We start from the raw sequence: 21,294 nt of genomic DNA on the forward strand, positions 1-21,294 counted from the left end.
AATCCGAGAACGTCGATCTTCGATCGACGTTCAGCAGGCTTCGACGAAATGACAGAACCACATTTATTAAACTTTTGAAAAACTTTAGCAATAGTGTCTTTACGAATCAAGAGGATATCAGCGATTTGCTTTTATTTTTGCCGAATTTACACTACCAGTCAAAAGTTCATGTTCACCCTACAATGTTAATGTAATATTCCAAAAGCTATGTTTCATTTATTGTTAATTATTATTATTATTTGTAATTAGACACATAAAATATAGTTTTTTTGCTCTTTTCAATAATGAGATGATAATCTTCGAATTAGGTCAATTTGAATATTTTTTCGACAGTTACGATTTTCAATATAAAAATCTTTCTACTTATTTTTTTAACAAATAAAAATATAAAAAACGCTTTTAATCCACCTAACAGTGTGATGAGACATTTCTTATAACTCTTATCACTCTCTTCGGATATTATATCGTTTGAGAACATTTAGAACTTGATGCTTCGCGATGTTTTTGATAACACATACTACATGGGATAGTGGTAGGACTCAGAGAATCGCTCAAATCAGCATAGGACAACATCAGTGCTAGAAATCTCAAACCAAATCAATGGGAAAACGAAAAAATGGCCCATAAAATAGACATACCAACGAATTATTGTTAATGCTCTGTTAATAAAATATCTAAATTGTGGTGGGAAAACTGAATTTTCCTAAAGGGGTTATATATTGTACTGAGCCAAAAAAAAATCGAAATTTTTTTTTGAATCGATTTGAAGTTTATACTTTACTCAAATTTCCAACGCGACTCAGAACTAAGAAATCAACACTTTTTCTTGAAAAGGGCGATACTAGCAGTGATACCATTCAAAGAAAATCAACAGTGAATATTTCGAGACTTGGTTTTATTTAAGAACTATTGTGTTTTTACATCCTAGATTACATGATTCAGTGATCGAAACCCAAAGCTTCATAAAGTATTTGAAATTATTAAATTAAAATTTGTTTTTGCTATTGAAATTGACAAAATGATAGTTAGCCCCTTTGGCGATTGTTAACTTTTTCGGTCCCACCTATCAGCATTGAAGTATCGCCCTTACGGTTTTTTACAATAGCTACCGTTCTACACCACCGATTTCGTCCGTATTTTTTTTTCAATACGATCATTGTTACTATTTACAGAGCTCAGGTATCAGCTTGATAATCCTAAAAAAATACGAAAATAACAGTTTCGCCTCTAAAGTAAGTATCGCCCTGTTTGTTTGCATGGAGCGTGGAGAGCGAAACTTTAAATAAGCAAACAAAAATACAGTTTCGCCCGTTGTATTTTTTTGCTGTAGTTTAAGAAAGTAATATCGTAGAATCAAAATTTTTAGGTTAATTTGTTGCGTTTCAAAGCCCTCATTCGCATGTATGAAAAAAGCCATAGGTTTACATTTGTAAGTATCGCCCTTTTCACAAAAAAGCGTTGAAATGAAATCGCAGCTTCTGATATCACGCTATCTCTGAAGTGCATGCGTGCATAGTTCCAAATTTTACTTTGACATCGACTTTTTCTAAAGGTGACTTCCCAGTAGTATCCTTGATTTGAATTATTATCGCTAATCCTAATGTCAACGAACAAATAAAAACCTCTCGAAAACGAACCGTTTGGGAAAATCATCATCATTACTGGAATTTTCATTTTCATGAAACTTTTCGATAACCTTCTGTCACTTGCGTTAATGCACTGGGTGCACAGTGCCATGAAAATCTAGCGAAATCGTCTTAGGGCACCAGCGGGTCTAATTCAGAGCTGTTCTGAGCGGCGAGTTAAATCTGTAAAGAATACTAAAAATTAATTTCTATTCCATAATTTTCAGTTCAGCAATTCGAGAGATCGTGCTCACCGCAAACCATGAAAAATAGACTACGTTGTGAAGCGATGGTCACTATTTATTAAAAAATCGCGGTTAAATCAAAAATAAAACTATTAAAAAATTCAAATAGTTTATAATTTTCAGAAACTTATTAGGAAAAATTGTTTAATAAGCTTTCGTAATTTGTGTAGGAAAAAAGCTGAAAATTTCAGTATTTTCTCTATCTGCAACATATAAACCCTTAAGTATACCAATTAATTGGTATACGAATTGGAATAGGCTCGCCAAATTTTGGAAGAAGTCTATAAAATAACCCTTTGAAAACTACCTAAAAATTGTTGTAGTTCGATGCAATAAAACCAAACCACAACCAAAAATGAAATGTGTCTATTAATGTGAAACACAGTGAATAATACATACAATAAAGACCCATTTTTATCAATCTCATGGTGTACTTTAGGCTGACAAAATGGGGACATTGACTAAATCGGGCAATTTTTTTTCTTTTAATAAACTAAAGCTGTTAAAATACTCTTCCCGTCCCTTGATGTAGTCTGATAACTATTTCTGATTATGATGAACTTTTTATTTTTGCATATTTCCATCTTCATGATAAGGAAACATGCTCAAGAAAGGATTTACTCGAATTCAGTCTTGTTCGTCTGCTAGAGCCCATCAAACATATGTTCATATTTGGCTGATAAAATCTGGGTTTCAATGTATTATAATAGATATTCAGCATTCGAAGAAGTTTCTTGTGAACGAGTGTAGAACGACTTTGTTTCTACTTACTTGAAGTCAGCGGCGTAGCCAGAAATTCGGTTTGGTGGGGGTTTGGTGAAAATCGATCATACTGTCCAAACGGCATAATTCCGAAACCGTAATTTTTGAAGTTTTAAAATTATGCAGAATTATTTTTTTCAGAAAATAGTGACAGAGTTCGTGTCTTTAGCGAAATTTTTGAGACTTTATTGTAGTCATCAATATTAACCTGAGAAAATTCACCATAAATACTTCTTGGACGATATACCGTCAAAATTATTTTATCAAATGATGCGTTGTTTAACGTTTGTAAAACTCATCGAAGATACTAAACCTCCGAAATTGGCGGTTTCAAAATGATGTTATCTTGACCTTAAATTACTGTTTTTGAACATTTGACCTATACATATAATTGGTCATACAACAAAAATCAAATCCTCATCAAAATCGATCAGGACCTGCTAGAGTCGAATGGAAATCGTCATTTCTCATAAATTTGTCTCTACATTCGGAAACTGTTATCCTCGTTATTAATCATATTACGTTTTCATCTCAACTCGACGCATTCCCAAAATAAAAACCTGTTTTAATCCACCTAGTGGTGCAATTGTGCTTGTCTAATTTGTCCAGACTACGATTCCATGGCTGGTTATGTTCAATACAATGGTGGAAATGAATATTACATGTTCAGTACGATTTGCACATACATTCAATGGATCGACAGACATGATCTTGAGATACTATGTGAAACTGAAACATCGCTTGAAACCAGCGGCAGATCATGGAGAAAGATCCGGGAGGTCCAGGTCCTGCCGAAATTTTTCAACTTCTTAAGAAATTTTAAACTAGTTTTAATTTTAAAGTGGCAACCCCTCACTGCATACCCCCCTCGGGCCGGTATAATTGAAGATTTTTAGAGTGATTGCATAACCTTTCTATATGAGAAAGGCAAAAATGTACCGAAGTCTAAAAAAGTCAATTTTTGTCAAACATCTCAATGTTTCATGCATTTTAAAGTCATTTGGCATCAAAAATAAAAATTTGATTTTGAAAAATTTTCATTTCAGTTTATATGGGAATTTGCTGCGTGATTGCACTCTTCAACTCGTAACCCCGGAACCGGAAGTTCAATCAATAAAAAATTCAATAGCAGCCGATGGGAAGATTGTACCTTTCATTTGAGACTAACTTTGTGCAAATCGGTTCAGCCATCTCTGAGAAACAGAGGTCACATTTTATTCCACATACACACATACACACAGACATTTTCCGATCTCGACGAACTCAGTCGATTGGCATATGACACTCGGCCCTCCGGGTCGGGATTAGATTGACGAATTTTAGAGTGAATGAGAAAGGCAAAAACATTTTTAGCAAATGTTGAAAGTTATGCATTTTTCTTGGTGAGCTGTTCTATGTTTCATAGACATTAAATCAATTTTAACTTCGCTTCCTATTAAATAAAGACCCTTATTACAGTACATCTCTACAAAAACTAGCTCAATTTGAAAATAAATCTGAGGATTATGATTTATTACAGAACTCTGCAATTTTCTATTGGAATGTTTTCAGGTAGGAATTTGATATTGATGCTATTAGACAACTGTGAAATCAAGACCAATAGATCAGTTACATATCAGGAGGACCCCATTCCGACAATTTATCAAAAGTCCTCATGATGTTTAAAACAATAGGTTATCAAACTACGGATTAGATAATTGTTATTGTAATATTGAATTAAATCAGTCTGCATCAATAAATTTTCAACTTCAATTCAATATTTTTTTGGGTGTGGTGGGGGGGGGGGGGCGGTGGTTGTATGGTGGTCAACCCCAAAGCCTTCTCTTGGCTACGCCGTTGCTTGGAGTTATTTATTTCGCTTCTCATTTTCCGATATGTTTCAGATCGATCCGATGGTTATAAGTTAGAAAAATTGCAGTCAGAAGGTTGGCACAAATGAACATTTTTGCACTAATAAGTTATCAAGTTCCTTCCAGACAACTTGGAAGTGTTCGGTGATTATTTCTAGCGGTTGTAGATACAAAAATGAAATACAAAATTCGTTTTATCGAAATACTGTCTGGCTTATTTCAATGGATTATTACTATATTGAACAATAAATAGGCGACAAAGAGTAATCCACAAACAACAAGCCATCACTTTTAAAGTATTCAAAATAGATATTTGAAGTCTTCAGTAAAGTTATTCGCAAAAGTAAGAGCTACAAATTTGCTGAAGACATCATTTCGATATAATCACTTCCAAGAAAATTTGTGAAAATATCTCACTCATAGGGTGATTAATCAGCAAAAGCACAATACCAAAAGAAAGGGCATATTGCCTCCATTATATTCTCCGAAGATACTATTGACCTAAAATAAGCCGTTTTGGCGTTAATAATAGATTACATGTTAAATATCTCTTTTGATAATAGTTCGATTTCAACAATCTATAGCTTGTTCGAAAGGTATTCGTTAAAGCTATCTAAAACATATAAATTGTTAATCTATATTGTCAATTTCGGCAGATAATTCATAAAAACTGCAAAAAACGCCATTTTTACGCATTCAAACATTCATATCTTGGAAACTAAACATCGGAATCGAAAACAAATTAATAGCGTTCATACTGTTTTTTAGCTCTTTTATTTAAAATTGGTTTGGATAAGATCGGTTCAGCCATTGCTGAGAAACACGAATGAGAATTTGTCCGTTACATACACACACACACAGACATTGTCCCAAATCGTCGAGCTGAGTCGATTGGTATGTAAGACTCGGCCCTCCGGGCCTCGGAAAATTTCTTGAAAGTTTGAGCGAATTCTATACATTTCTTTTATAAGAAATGTAAAAAACAATTTGGGATATAATTTTTGGAGTGAGCTCTCCCAGCACTAAGATGTTACACGTATTATGTGCTCGACGCATCGAAAGAATACAAACTGTCATAACAAGTATGTTTGTGATCTATGCGTCACCCAAAGGCGTCAAACCCCCTCCTATACTCTGACCAGTCAAGAAGCACGTGCTTGACAAAGTCTACTAAGAAACCCACTCAATAATGTAAAATTGAAAAAAAAAAGCTAGTGAACTTAAACTTTTGACCGGTAGTGAATGTTACTCTACCATCAATTTTTGGATATTCAAAGATAACTAAGGACTTTTGGGCATTTTGAAAGGTTATAACTGAACTTTTGGTTTCAAAATGTTTTAAACGGCAAAAAAACTGTAATATTCGAAGTTTCCGTTCGAAAAAGTGACAGTAGCTGTTAAATACATACGAAAATATACACCCAAAACTCGGACGTAATACCTTTACGGTATTAAGAAAAAATTGCTCAAATAGCAAGACGTTTCATGCTAAAACGGTCACAACAAAAAATTCCTCAAACGGCAATACCAACACATTCAAATCTTTTCTGCGTCGCACTCATGTTTCATCAATTCTTATTCAATAAATATTATCGCGTCGGATTGTGTGGAAGTGTGTAGCACTTCGCTTGTCATTGTATTGCGCATCAAGTGAAGTGAACACTATGAGGACAACGACGAGGTTCGATTTTCTCTACACGACACATTCCGTATTTGAAGATCGGCTCACATACGGCTAGCTTCAAAGCAGACAGAAAAAAACGACTCGGAGTAGTGGTGGGGTATTTCGGCTGGTGTTAAATTGAAATTTCTTTTCTATCACGGACGCTAACAGCAAGGTAGCGACTGCACAAAACATGAACAGTCCTTCCCGACATGTTCGGGAAGCAAGACCTGTGGTTTGGATCCACGTATCCGAACCGAGGGTCCGGATCCAGACACTTGTCTGGATCTAAGCACCAGGTCTGGGTCTGGTTTAGGTCCAGACTTGGTAAGGGGAAAAGGGGATGGGCTAGATCCGGGTACTGGTCCGGATTCGGGTACTGGTCCGGATCCGGGAACTGGTTCGGATCTGGGCACTGGTCTGGATGCGGGAGGTTCGGATCTGGCAGCTAGGCCGGATCCGGAAACCGCCTAAACTTTTTATTCCATTATCCAACCTACCCAGTAAAAAAATCCGTAATTCTGTCTGGTTTCTGCCAATATTGGGGCAGATTCCAGCCTGAATTTGGTCAGAGATCCGCCAGGATTCCGGTTGGTTTGACTCGGTACTAGTACTATCATAGAAATCGACCGAATTAACCTACATCCGAAAAGAGCCGAGGTTGACACACACTGAAAAAGTGTTTGATTGTGTGATGCGCATACATGAACAGCAACTGAAATTCGTCATTCCACCGTTTACTACCTTTGCGGGAATATGAGTTTAATACCGCAATGCGCAATTGCGTGGTCTGTTACCGAAAAGACAATAGAATCTTACCCAAAAGTAATAGAAACATACCCGTCGGATTTTGGGTGTACTTACGGCGAATAAACTTCTTTTTTATCATCTGTTGTTTCCTTGGGATAAAAAAAATCACATACTCATGTAATGTGAAAAAGATGCACAATGAAAGTCTTAGCAGGGTATTGGAAATACCTCAATTAAACAATCTGACAGTGATGCAAAAATTGATAAATTTACAATTTCGAGGAAGGGTGGATAACCTTTTTATACACTGTATAAAAAACATAGCCATATATGCGAAATATATTTTTATTCGGTGAATAACCCTGAAAATTTAAACTAATCAATGAACAATTAACTTACCAATATGAGGTTTTAATATAATAGAGATCATTAGGTGAGTTTACCGAACTATTTCAATACATTTGTTTATTTGGTTCGATGGGTTGATGCAACCTTTTCCAGGGCTATAGAAGAAGATTTTCCCGTTAATGTTCGTTCTGACGAAATATACTGTTTCCTAGACCATAAGGCGGTACATTAGAAGTTTCCAGATAGAAAGTTCCCCGGACGCTGTGAATAGAGATGGAATTACAGTAATCGATATATTAAAAATGGTGCTTTTTCCATATTCTTAAATTCTAATACGGGACAACAAGTTGTATTTTTCCTGCAGATTCAACGCTTTAAGTCCAAACCTTACGTTTTCGAAACGCCCTTTACACTCGTTCTCAGAGAACGGTAGAAAAAGCAGGGTGAACTGGATCTAGCAGGACTCAAAATGGAGACGAACTTTGAATCACCGAAGTAAATGGTGGGACAGTTTAAAGCGAGCATGACAGCGGAAATGAAGTCAGTAGCAATTGGCCACAATTTTGCTACATAAAACTTCTGCTTCTTCAAAAATATTGTTCATGAAAAATATATAATCCAAGGCATATCAGCACGCCCACAACACAAAAATAATAACCGTGAATAAAATAATCATTTCATCTTCGACCAACAATCCCTTTCCATTTCTTACCGTGTATCCACGTGTTCACCCATCGCAGCAACGTTTCTCAAGTTGTTCTGCCTTGTTTCACAGACGCAATCCGTAGCAGGATTATCGAGAATATCCTTTAGGTCACATTTGCAGGCAAAAAAGTTGTTCGGGAGCAGAATCGATTCGGCAAAAAAGCCCGTCGACCGGTAGTGGCTGCAGGCATCTAATAAATAAAAATATAATAATGTCCATTATCTACCTGTTCTCAAAGAGCAATAAATAAATCATACGTAATGTAACGACATCCAACACATCACAGCCAGGTTGGCTAGGAATTCCTCGATTTGGGTAAAAGTCAGCATGACTTCGGACAACGATTTCGCCCAGCACCAGCCCGTCTGTATGAATGGCATCAACAAATTGGGCATCCGAACTGCTGACAGCGTCTACAGAGCGACGAACGAACAAAGGACCGGCCGGATCGAGTGCCGTTACTCTGAAACGGTATGTCTTATTCAATATTTCCACTAATATCAGAAAGCTCAGAACCAACCTTGCCAGTTTCCCGCCAAAATATTTTCCCACATTGCCTGCAATATGCGCTCCTAAACTGTGTCCAACAACGTGCATCTGGTCATAAGTGATCCCCTTCCGATGTATGAATTCGCCCAAAATCGCTCCAATCCGATAACCGACAGGCCGCACCATCTCACGAGCATATCGGTAAGCAAGACCGGAAACATTAGCCCAATCAGCTACCAGCAGGTTGTGTCTGTTTTGAACCAAGTACGCATTTCGCACTGGAACCATTGCTATTTGATTACGATCCGCATTCCAACCGTGAATCAAAACCTTCAGCGATTTTTCCGCATCGTACTGTGGCAGCTGCTCCGCGGTCGAGATATCAATCTCCTTGGATAAATCCCTTCAATGCAATGGATTGCGGTTATTCATCATGGTACCAGCCCACAGTGGAAATGTACTCACGCTGCATAGAAGTACAATTTTACTTCGGAAAGCTCCCTGGCGTACGAGCCACTTTCGAACGCTACCGATATGTGGTACAAAGAAAATAGAAGAAATACTCTAAACTCCATTGTTTCACTGCACTAGAAGCTTCCCACTGCGGAAGTTTTCATCAACTAAACCCCAGGAAAACTTACTTCAGAAAGTGAAGTGAGCACGAGATGAGTTGAGTGCAAAATTACTTAAATTAAGATTGTCATCATCGTTCGTGCTTCGAACGTGCGACGTTAGAGAATATGTTCACACATACATGTACATGTTTGAGGTTTCGGAATGTTCTCGACGTCCCATCGCATGCGAAAAACTTTGCCGGTTTTCCCAATCCATGAAACACCCACTGTCATTTTTTATAATGCTGGAAATTATATTTTAGAAGCAATAACAGCTAATAATGATTGTTGTTTATTTAGACAAAATAGAAAAATCAGTAATAATAATCATCACATTGTTACCTTTCTTATGAATGAAAGCTACAGAAACCGCTCCCTTTTGGACTCTCATGATCTCGCCTTCCACGAAAATAAACTAATCCTGACTGTCACCAAATATTTTCTTTCGATTCTAGTTACATTCGCTACCAACCAAAGTTATCCGATATGCTGGGCGAAGCTGCCCCAGAGGAATGGAATGATTTCTTTACAAGACCGTGTGTTGTGCCTCGCTCTTCTGCTGTTGCTCGGGACTCGAATTTCGTTCTTTTGGCTGGGGACAGAATATCTTCGATTTTCTCCGTCATGGGTGGCCGAATGATGATGGATAATCCGAGAGTTCTCTCCAGGAGCCCATCGTCGTACGATGCTGAGCCGTGTTGGTCCGTTTGAGGGGCAGCAGTGAACCGGAACTGCGAAATATTTCTGCCGTGCAAGGAAAAATAAACAAAGGGAATTAATCTGAAAACGGATCTAAATTCAAGCTTTTCTGTGATTTCACCAAGTGATACGAAAAGACGATGTGAAGGGTATTTTAAATAATTTTAATAAATTACATAACGTTTCTAATTCAGTTACAGGTAGTTCCTATTGTTTATTAACATAAATTGGTTCTATTAAGATTTTGCTTTTTCAGTTAAGTATTTTTTAATTGGATTTTTTTCCTGTTTAACTTCTTGTTTCAATTAATAAGTAGGCATTTAGGCAGCAGGAAGTTAAGCGAATCATGAAAATAACTGTAAAGAGAGCCAATCATTTTAGTTTTTGCTACCAGCTGAGGCGGTTGTACCTACATTGAAGAGATTTTGTTCCCAAGAGAATAGGAATATTACAAACGGTTGGGTTGGCTTGGTGGCGTGCCTCAAGAATTCGCTATACGCTTTAGAGAAGCAGGAACGTGATACCGGCTGACTGTTTGCAAATCGGAGGCGTGATCAATGAGTAGCAGCCTTAAGGTGGAAATTTAAGAACCCTCGGAAAGAGGTACATCGACAGCAAGCCTCGGGTAGACACATTTGTTTACCGCGGTTGCAGAGAGTGAGGGCGTTCGCACTTGAAGTGTTGATGGTTTTAAGTATTAGTTTCGACAGTAAGTCGCAGGTAGTCTACTGCTGCAGCTAGAGGCATTGAAGAGCAGTTGCATAGTAGCGGGCGGGGTTGGGAACAACCCCCCCCCCATTTGGAATTCCCACAGTTTCATTTGCAAAAGTTATCTTGTGAAAATATTTCCTTGTAGTGAAAATTGGCGACAGACCTCGACACCAACCTGTCGGCTCGTTGAGGAGGCTAGCTCAACCGCCGTGGACTACAATGAGTAAATCGCGACGAAGCGAGGAGCCAAATGGCTCCTGGTATCGTGACAAAACTGGGAGCTTTTGGTTGACAAAACGGATATCGGTACCAAGAGAAATTTCGCCACATTCTGTAATCCTTGACTGACGGCGAACATGGACTGGAGAGTGTTCGAGAAGTATCCCCATAGCGATCACCAGGCGATTCGCTACCGCATCGGCCAATGGAACCCTGCTGCAGCATGGAGAAGGACGATTGGCAAGCTAAAGTGGAAGACGAAAGTCTTTAACCAAACTTCTTTGTTGCGTCACTTCGGCGAACAGTGGAATCAAGTACGTTAATGCGGCTGATCTAACAAGAAGGCTTGTGATGGCTTGTGACGTTACAATGTCACGAAAACTGGAGCCATGCAGTAGACGGCGTGCAGCTTACTGGTTAAATGAGTAGCTCAGTACGTTGCGTGTAGCACGCTGCTTGCCTTAGAGCGAGAAGGCGGGCACTGAGCGTAAGATCGGAGAGTGAGAGAGGAGCGTAAGCGACGTTTCGAGAAGGTAGGGTCTCTTTAAAAATTTTAGACGCCAATCCCTTGGGGACGTGCACTGAGTCATCATGACGAAGATGAGGGCCCATCGACACCAGCTGAAATATGTCCGGGTAAGCTAAAGATTATCGTTGAGGGTCTTTTCCGGAAGCACGATTGGACTACCTGGTCACCGACACCGTACGGTGAAGAAGAAGGAGGTAACACAGCCGAATGGCAAGCGACTAACGACGAGTTCAAAGAAGCTTCGAAGTGACTAAAATCAAAGAAAACCTCCGGTCCGGCTGGAATTCCAAAATTTCTGAATTCTCAAAACCCCTCTCATAGTGTGACAAATGTCAAAGTCAGCTCAGATGACAAATTTCACATCATTTGGATAATTGGTACTATCGAAAAATATGGAGGAAAAATATCTCAAATGTTACAACTTTTTAAGTAGCAAACAGAAAATTACAATTTATACCTCTTTTTAAAGGAAATAATATCAGTATTTAAATGGAGATACCTTTTCTAGAAAAATACGGGAAAGTGGGGTACTGGATCATTTTGGCTTCAAAATCCCCAATTTTTAATATTGTTTTCTGCTCCGTGATGCAAATCATACTTATTTTGCAGTTTTTCTAATGTGAAAAATCTCAGAAATCGAACGGAACCTTTTTGACCTTTGTTCGAATACGAGAAGTTGGGGTTATAAGGGCCTTCAGTCTTTCATATTAAATTTTATGATTTTTTCGTGCATATATCTCTATTATTCTTCAATTAATTTTCATATAATGTAACTTGCTGAGCGTGGAAAATTCTTAGGAACAAAATAAAAATACATTCGTTACCGGTAAATGGAAGGCTCATCCAAACCTGTCGACGTGGAAATCCCCATAGCGAGAAATCAAAAAAAAAATTTTTGCTATGCCATACCGGACATGTTTAGGATGCTACTGCTGAAGTCTTTTGTCTTAATTTACCCGAAATCAGGAAGGGACAGAAGCTGATGGTGCTGCTAAAGTCAGGGAAGTAACCGGGCCATCCAGCCTCGTATAGCCCAATGTAGCAGCGCTGCACAGAAGAATGAGCCAGATCCTGAAAAGCTACTTCCAGAGTAGAATACCGCTGTACCAGACTAACAAACGGTAGAAGGCAATGCGAGTCGCAGCGGGCGTTCCTCAGGGCTCCATTCTCTGTTCAACTCTTTGGAACGGGATGTACGATAGGGTCTTAACACTGCGGCTGCCCGGGAAAGTGAAAATCGTGGGTTTCGTGGACGACGTGTCACTGACGGTGATGAGTGAGACACTTGAAGAAATGGAGGTGTCGGCGACAGAGACAATAGATGCGACCGAGAGCAGGATGAACGGAGTCAAGCTACAAATAGCTCACCACAAGACGGATGTGTTGTTGGTCAGCATCTGCAAAGCAGTTCAGCGGATACAGATCACCGTCGAATGGCATGTGATTGAAGTGTGCACTGAAGCAATTGGGAGTGATAATCGACGACTGCTTGAGCTTTAACAACCAGGTTGATTACACCTGCGAAATGTCGGTCTATTATCTAGTGTTTCGTCATCGATACTGCGATATGGGGCTCCAGCCGAGGACGTTTCGGCTACTGGTCGTACGAGTTGCGAATGCGTACCGGAGGCAGTATGCGTTATCGCCGAGATGATCCCCATCTGCATCAACCTGGCGGAGGTGCTACAATCAATGAAACGTCAGAAACGTGAGGAAGATGATGAAAATCGTTTCGATGGTGACGTGGCAGCAGGAACGGGACAATACAGAGAAAGGAAAGTGGATCTACCGGCTCATCCAAAACTGTCGACGTGGTTCAATAGAAAGCACGGAGAGATTACCTTCCACCTGAAACAGCTCCTACCAAGCCACGGCTGCTTCATAAAGTATCTTCATCGGTTCGGATACGCAACGTCACCACTGTGACCGGAGTGTGAGAACGTCGAGGAGACACTGGAGCATGTGGTCTTTGAATGTCCGAGGTTAAAACGGGAGGACCGGACATCAACCCGGATAATGTAGCCTACAGAATGACAAGCGACGTAAAGTCGTGGAACGCAGTAAATAGAGTTATGATGTAGATCATGACCGTCTTACAGCGTAAACGGCGTGATGAACATCGAGCAATGGTTTCGGGAGAGCAATCAACACCAAGGAACTCTCCGCAGGAATAACAACTGCAACAGAGCACCGAGTATGAGTCGTCGAAACACCAGCGAACCGGATGTCACGCTCCATCCAGAATCGCTAGACCGACCACGGCATCCCACCTGTTGTTCGGATGGAAAAATAGCGAAAACCAAAGAAGAATAGGTATTGGGAGAACTTTTTTCGCCAGGGAACTCTTCGTTAACGTAAGCTAGATTCACCGCTGGGGACTAAACTGAGTAGACCGCGTCGAGACACCACCAGTCGTGGGTCATCGGGGCACCAGTGAACCGAACACCTTGCTTCATTGGAATCGCCGAACTGACCTTGGTAGATCATGCTAGCTGAACGGCTCGGTTTCGGGAGAACTTTTCTCGCCGGTGAATTCTCCGTCGGAGTAGGTCAGGTCCATCGTTGGGGACTAAACCGACGATTTCGCGAACAAGTCGAGGAGCTGAATGGCTCATGAAGGAAGTAGTGGTAAATGGTCCAAGAAGAGAACTTAAATTACACCGGTCACGGAGCCAAAGGGCTCAAGAAGTTGTGGTACTGAGACCAAATAAAAATCGGTATCGGGAGAACTTCTTTCGCCGGGGAACTCTCCGTCAGCGTACAGTCAGTTTCACCACCGGAAACTAGATTGCGTAGACCGCGACGAGACATCAAAAGTCGGGCCGGGCCTCCAGCAAACCGGACGCCCTAATCTACCCGAATCGCCGCACTGACCTCGGGACCTGGCTGGTTGGCTTGCTTTCGAACTTCTCTCGCCGGGAAACTCTTCGTCGGAGTAGGCTAGATCCATCGTCGGGGACTAGACCGAGTAGTTCGCGAACCAGTCGGAAGCTCAATGAGGAAGTGGAGCTAAATGGCACAAGGGAACTGAAGAGCTCAGTAAATTGACAGTCTGAAGTTTTCCGCCCAGATTAGCCCGTAGGGGAAGAGTACTAATTCTAGACCAACAGCTAGCTTTCCTACCACCATACAGAAATTGCCACGTTATGTGGATGGTCGAAAACTGGTAGTGTGTCGAGGAACCCTACTGAAAGTACTAGTTGGATAGGAGTGTGTGCTGTGCACATAAAAAAAATCTCTTCACGAAGTAATGCCGTAAGGTAATGCCGGAGAGGAATAAGGTTCCGTGCAAGATTAGTTGTATTAGTGGATCGGGTGACTACCCAAACCCTTTTGAATGCTTTTGAACAATTTTTCATACACAAAAATATTCATATACCCCCCCCCTCGAAAAATTTTCTTACTACGCCACTGTTGAAGAGTGTCGCATCCAAGGATGCAAATTGCCTACATTTTCTACGGCTGTGTTATTTTTGCCTACATTTTTCCTGCTGGAACCTTTCATAAATTATGTAATGCAAAAATTGCCTAAATTTGACTCCCTCTCCCCCATGTAACAGATTGTCACAAATTTCTCTATTTCGCTACCCCTATTACTATTTTTGTTTCTTCAGTAAAATATGTTAAGTAAAGTTCTAGCTGATTTCCCCTCCCTCATATGTCTGAATTTTTCGTAACCCCTCTCTCGTAAAACGTTATGTAACTTTTGAATGGTCCCATACGATGCTGCTGTTGTTCGCTACTCCAGGACGTCCAGCGCTGTACGGCAGTATGTGTGCAAGCAGTAACCTCTGACAGGACGTGTAAAGTGAAAAAAAGTAAATGTCATCGGGAATCGGACCTTGAATCTTGAATCATAAAGTATCGGTATCGTTATTTCCTGGCCAAATCTAAGACTTTTTAAAAACAAACTATTTAAATTTATAACATTTTATTTAAATTATTCAAAATTGTTTAACCCTTTATAAGGTCCAGAGTTTGGGGCTATTACTGGATGTTATATCGATGATTCTTTCACTTAGTTTAGTATATTTACATTTATTTCGTAATAAAATACTGTTTTGAAAATATCCTTGGTACCGCCCGTACCGCTGTTAGAAAACGTCAGTCTTCGTAATGTTTTATGTATTTCCAACGAGATTGGTGGAAATATAAAGACAAATCGAGCTGGATCGGAAATTCAGAAAGAAATAGACCTTTCTCGTCAAAAAATTTTATATAATGAGATGTTTCCTTTTTTATCCCCAATTCGTTACTACCTATTGCCGCGATGAATTGGTACCTCTAACTATTGAAAAAATCAAAAATAGTGTAAGCTGCTCATTTAACCCCATATTCTGAATACCTATCTTGCCTTGTTTCCCCGTATTTTTACACCATTTGGATGAATTTCCTGTGGGGAATACTAAAAGGATGCCAGATCTGCATATATATTAGAAAATCTGCAGATTTTGAATTTTCACTGCAGATCTTTTGCAGATTACAAATATTTAGCAGAACAAAGTCTATGCCAGCCAATTTATACACCAGCCTTCAACATTTTTGATAATTTAAAATATATACATACTACATTTCTATGTCAAATTTATTGAAGATTTTTGTAGCAACCTGCAGACTTTTATATTTTACTGCAGGCTATTGTTTAAATAGACCTGGCATCACTGATGCTGAAATGATTCATTCATATACCTGTTAAAAACATAGAGCATTGTATGAAAATGTATAACCTCACTTTTCTGACAGTTCAGTGTGCTTGTTTACCTAAGACTTGTTTACATGGACTTTTAAAATTTACATTACTTGAATACTTTCGATGCTCTTTGAAAGAATATTAACTCAAGAGGTTGGAGAGGTTGATTGGAACAATGGGAACCTGGTTCATACATTGACCAATCGGCGCTGGATGTAAAACCCGGTGACATATGCTGAATCGCAAGATCAAGCATTGGGCTACAAAACGATTGGTTTCTGGATGATGGATAAGGATTTGTACACTAGAGTGACAAGAAAAAAATGTCCTTTATCAGCCCACCCCTGAGTCGATTTCTAGTCCCACCAGGAGTACCTGTTCCAAATTTGAAGCAAATCGGACAAGTCTAGCTACCGGACCAACGTGCTTGAAGTTTGCATGGGATTTTTCGACAATTTACATGGAGAAAACCCACTAGCTCGCATTTTTGCCGCTAGGTGGCACTGTATGCATCGTATTATCACTATAAGTGAAAATAAGAAAGATTTTTTAATTCTCTACAACTTTGTCGAAGATTGCTAGTCAATTCAAATTTTTTAAAAGAAGTTATTAACCTTTTAGTGAAGTGATGTCTGAGTCAGTTTTGCATGGGGCCTACCAGTGCACTATGGTCCCAAAGCTGTATTTAGGAAGACAAAACTGTTTGCGCCTAAACCGTTGGTTTTAGATATATAGTATCTTCGGCAAACTTTCTTAGAACTTTCTTGCCGATTTTTTTATATTAGTAGAATTAGGGTGGTCCTTGTCGTTATGGTGTTCAAAGTATCAACTTCTTAGATATGTAAAATTCAGCTACATAATGTTCTACAAACTTATAAATCAATTAAATTTAAGCAACTTTTCTAAAGAAACTATGTGACTATCTCTAATGGTTCATGTGCTATGATTTTTGCAATATTTAAGGTAGGGTGGCTCTTTAAAAATTGGTTTTCTATTAATATCTTTTTCTGTGTTAATTTCTCGCTAATGCTTTGTTCTAGAGGTTTTTAGAACTTTTGTAAATACACATTTTTGCTGAAGCAATGAAGTTTCTATCTCTTTTGTTTCCATAGTTACAGGCGATGTTCAAAATAAAAATGGTTTTTTTTTCAAAGCTATATATGTTCCAATATTGCAAATGGATTTTCAATATTTTAATTTCATTTGAAAGATCGGAACTTTTCTAGTTTTTGGTGAAAAAATTGCGAGAGCGTTATTTCTGTAAAATAATTAATTAATTTTTGAAAATGGTGCATTTTTCAACAAAAATCGTTCATAACTTTTCAAATAGACGAGATAACAACTTTGTTACTTCAGCAAAAATATGCGCCATACAAAGTTCTAAAAGTGCTGCAAACAAACTATTTACGATAAATCAATGTCTGAAGTGACAAATAAGAAATAGTGATTTTAAGGGGTCACGTTTTCATCGCTCAATCTCTTATAGTACTGATTACTGAGAAATAGTTATTGTGTGCCGTATGTCATGGCAATTCTATTGGATTTGTAAACGTTTTTCAAAGAACAGTCTACCGTACATCTAAATGGTACAGTGGATTAACAGTAGTGTTAGCTGCAAACTAACGTTAATTCTAAATCGGCCAACAAACGTTATCTATGCTCACTTAAGTAAATCCTTTTTGGTTTGGACTAGTGCTCAAAACGAGTGCTAGAAAGAAAATGCTTTAGTTCACGTATTGTTATCTTAAAATAAAATCTTGAAACGAGTTTGTTATTCATAGCAGCGGAAATTATTGTATGCTTTTCCAACATTCATGCAATGTTCGAAACTATAAATTAATTATCGACTATAATGACGGCTGTGGGTAAGTTAAGGAAAGATTCTCAATTTTTTGTTACTTCAAAACAAATAAAAGTAAGAGGTCTGAAAATCGCTAACCGAGAACTGGTAAAATAACTCATAAAGCATAATTCCCCATATATAATGCATGACGGTTGCTTCATTGGCCACGTAATAGATAACTTTTATTTAGAGTTTACTATAGTACGCTTTCAACACTATTGTAAATTCACACTAACATGTAGTTATACGGTAGAATGTAGTGTCACATAGATGTCAATAGATTTTCTGTGATTTTTGGTATTATCACACATATTGACTATTTCTCAGTTGATTGTACCATAAGAGATTGAGCGATGAAAACGTGACCCCTTAAAACCACTATTTCTCATTTATCACTTCATACATTGATTTATCGTGAATACTTTGTTTGCAGCACTTTTAGAACTTTGTATGGCGCATATTTTTGCTGAAGTAACAAAGTTGTTATCTCGTATATTTGAAAAGTTATGAACGATTTTTGTTGAAAAATACCCCATTTTCAAAAATTAATTAATTATTTTACAGAAATAACGCTCTCGCAATTTTTTCACCAAAAACTAGAAAAGTTCCGATCTTTCAAATGAAATTAAAATATTGAAAATCCATTTGCAATATTGGAACATATATAGCTTTGAAAAAAAAACCATTTTTATTTTGAACATCGCCTGTCACTATGGAAACAAAAGAGATAGAAACTTCATTGCTTCAGCAAAAATGTGTATTTACAAAAGTTCTAAAAACCTCTAGAACAAAGTATTAGCGAGAAATTAACACATAAAAAGATATTAATAGAAAACCAATTTTTAAAGAGCCACCCTACCTTAAATATTGCAAAAATCATAGCACATGAACCATTAGAGATAGTCACATAGTTTCTTCAGAAAAGTTGCTTCAAGTTGATTGATTTATAACTTTGTAGAACATTATGTAGCTTAATTTTACATATCTAAGAAGTTGATACTTTGAACACCCTAACCACAAGGACCACCCTAATTCAGCTAATATAAAAAAATTGGCAAGAAAGTTCTAAGAAAATTTGCCGAAGATACTATATATCTAAAATCAACGGTTTAGACGCAAACAGTTTTGTCTTCCTAAATACAGCTTTGGGACCATAGTGCAGTGTATGGTTGTGTATCGTCACTCGATTACCACGAACTAAACATTTTTGTGAAATAGTGGTTAGGTTTAGCTCAATAGCACGTTCAGAAGAATTATAGCAAATAATACGAGTAATGTTTTGGTTAGAAAATTTTAGTTCCACCTGGTACAGCATAGAGGGCGCTAACACTAACTTTTCAACGGATGGAGATAGGAATTAGGTGTCTTCTACAAAGTTGTAGAGCAGGCAATTTTCAGTAATTCTTACGAACATCTCAATGTTCTATCTCTCTTCCATAAAAAGTTAGTGTTAGCGCCCTCTATGTGGCCGCAGGTGGAACTAAAATTGTTTAACCAAAACATAACACGTATCATGTACTACAATTCTTCTGAACATACTATTCAGCTAAATCTAACCATTATTTCACAAAAATGAATAGTTCGTGGAATTCGCGTACTGATACACAACCAAGCGCTGCTACGCCCCATGCAAAACTGACTCAGACATCATTTCGTTAAAAGTTTAATAACTTCTTTCAACAAAGCCGGATTTACTGGCAGTCTTCGACAAAGTTGTAGAGAATTAAATTATCTTTCTTATTTTCACTTGCAGTGATAATATGATGAATACAGTGCCACCTAGCGACGAAAATGCGAGCTAGTCGGTTTTCTCCATGTAAATAGTCTAAAAATCCCATACAAACTTCAGGCACGTTGGTCCGGTAGCTAGACTTATCCGATTTGCTTCAAATTTGGAGCAGGTACTCCTGGTGGGACTAGGAATCGACTCAGGGGTGGGCCGAATTAGTTTTCAAAAAATCATTATTTTTCTGGGCAGTCTAGTGTGGATACGAAAAAACCTAATGTCAATTGTAGCTAGGGGAGCTGTCAAATGCAGCCAAAGAGAACCGTCAAATGCAGTCAGGGGGAACTGTCAAATGTATCCAGTCCATTTAAAATATGTGAGGAAGAAAGAGTGGCTATGCAAGACAAGAGATAAAATGAACAGAAAAAAGAAAAAGAAAACATCTATCCACAGATTCTATCCCAGGATTTTAATAGAGAACATGAAAATTCGGTTTGTTTGCATTTGGCAGTAGGCCTGTTTCAAATTTTTGGCTAGAAATTCCTTACTTTTTCAATGAATCATGTACAAGAAAAGTAAAAATGTTAAATTTAACAGAACAATGTATGATGCCGACATCACATAAAAAATTACAGCTGAGCGACCTTGTTTGGAAAGTGTTAACATTTAGCAGCGAACCAAACCAAGTTTCTCATACTATGATCGAATCAACAAAAATTCCAAGACCATGTAAACAATCTCTCTGAACTGTCAAAAAATGAGGTTAAACATTATCATGCAATGTTCTCCACCGAGAGGTTCACTTTAGTTTGTTTACATAACCAATGAACTTTGTACCGCGACTCACCACTTCATTTGCCGCGTTGCCAGGAACTCAAGCAAAAATATACAAAACAGTGTTGCCCAAACACACATTTTGAGTCCCACCATTCTTTCAAAGGTGAAAAAAATACTCAACATTCTTGCATTTTTCAAATTTAAAAAAATCATTAAAAAATCACGATAGCTCTAAAAAGCCTCATTTCAACGGAAATATTCTTAAAAATGTATAGTCTTTTGAATAAAAATAAGAAAAAAGGGGGTTAGGTCGGACGAGAAAGGTCTATTAAGGTGAGTTACTGGTTATTACCTGATTAACAGTAAATAACCCCTGGATTCTGAGAATAAGTTGAAAATTGAGACCACAGATTACAGACATTCATTTATTCATTTAATTTTTTTTTCTTTGCAATTTTTACCACTCATAAACCAATTTTTTTTAAAGAAGTTGTTTTTACAAACTTGCATCATCAACTTATAGGGTCTAGAGTATTTTTTTCAAAATCGAGCCAATTTTATTATCCAAAAGGAAATCGCCGCATTTTTTTCAAAAAACTCTTCACCAATCTGACACTTTTCACTGTGTCTCAATAAAAAGTAATAAGAAGAGTTGCCAGACTCCTAACAAGTAGATTTCATAAGATTAGAATACTTCTCACTTCATATTTCTGCGTTATGAACGAAACGAAAAGGTGGCAATATAGTTGCCACTGCCTTATAAAGGGTTAAAAGCCAAAATTGTTTAAAAGTCGCGGACGACACATACAATTCTCTTACCAATTTTTGATCGAAGTTTGAAAAGAAAATTGGTGATTGTCACGTTTCAGCAGGCAACGGACGAAGAGTTTTGATGGTAGCACATATGCTTTTGTTAAAAAACTTTCAATATACTTTGAAGTGGCCCGACAACCTTGTTTTATTGATTCCTAAGACGGGCCTCGCGGTTAGATGTTTTCTTATTAGTTCTTCCTTTCTCATTTAGAAAAGTTATGTCATCATTCTGAAA

At 38.1% G+C, this 21,294-nt stretch overlaps 2 protein-coding genes across 3 annotated transcripts in view; both read right to left on the reverse strand.

The window, feature by feature from the left end:
- Positions 1–1,720: 1,720 nt before the first annotated feature.
- Positions 1,721–9,061, reverse strand: LOC131692613 (lipase member H-like). Of its 2 annotated transcripts, XR_009306023.1 has the most exons (6): positions 8,904–9,061; positions 8,470–8,841; positions 8,207–8,412; positions 7,956–8,139; positions 7,295–7,504; positions 1,721–1,808 (listed from the first exon to the last, which is right to left on the reverse strand). XR_009306023.1 is itself a non-coding variant. In XM_058979772.1 (5 exons), the coding sequence occupies exons 1-5, from the start codon at positions 9,011–9,013 to the stop codon at positions 7,420–7,422; spliced, it is 957 nt and encodes a 318-aa protein (XP_058835755.1). In that variant the 5' UTR covers positions 9,014–9,061; the 3' UTR covers positions 7,244–7,419. The 2 variants fall into 2 exon arrangements, 1 of the variants encoding a protein (XP_058835755.1); XM_058979772.1 differs by lacking the exon at positions 1,721–1,808 and having other exon boundaries at positions 7,244–7,504.
- Positions 9,062–9,303: 242 nt separating this feature from the next.
- The window catches only part of LOC131690680 (growth hormone secretagogue receptor type 1-like), a 78,675-nt gene continuing 66,684 nt past the window's right edge, over positions 9,304–21,294 (reverse strand). The window contains exon 7 of the mRNA XM_058976606.1: positions 9,304–9,796. Coding sequence (XP_058832589.1) covers positions 9,675–9,796 — 122 coding nt within the window. The 3' untranslated portion in view covers positions 9,304–9,674. The remainder of the gene's footprint in view (positions 9,797–21,294) is intronic.

The sequence above is a fragment of the Topomyia yanbarensis genome, chromosome 3 (assembly GCF_030247195.1).
Source record: "Topomyia yanbarensis strain Yona2022 chromosome 3, ASM3024719v1, whole genome shotgun sequence".
Classification (NCBI taxonomy): domain Eukaryota; kingdom Metazoa; phylum Arthropoda; class Insecta; order Diptera; family Culicidae; genus Topomyia; species Topomyia yanbarensis.

What these genes read in the sequence shown, in the direction of transcription:
- LOC131692613 (XM_058979772.1), bottom strand. Translation starts at nt 9,013, where the DNA reads ATGGAGTTTAGAGTATTTCTTCTATTTTCTTTGTACCACATATCGGTA. An exon ending in AAATTGTACTTCTATGCAGC is followed by an intron (nt 8,842 to 8,903) that starts GTGAGTACATTT and finishes ATTGCATTGAAG; the next exon opens with GGATTTATCCAAGGAGATTG. An exon ending in GGTGAACACGTGGATACACG is followed by an intron (nt 7,505 to 7,955) that starts GTAAGAAATGGA and finishes CTCTATTCACAG; the next exon opens with CGTCCGGGGAACTTTCTATC.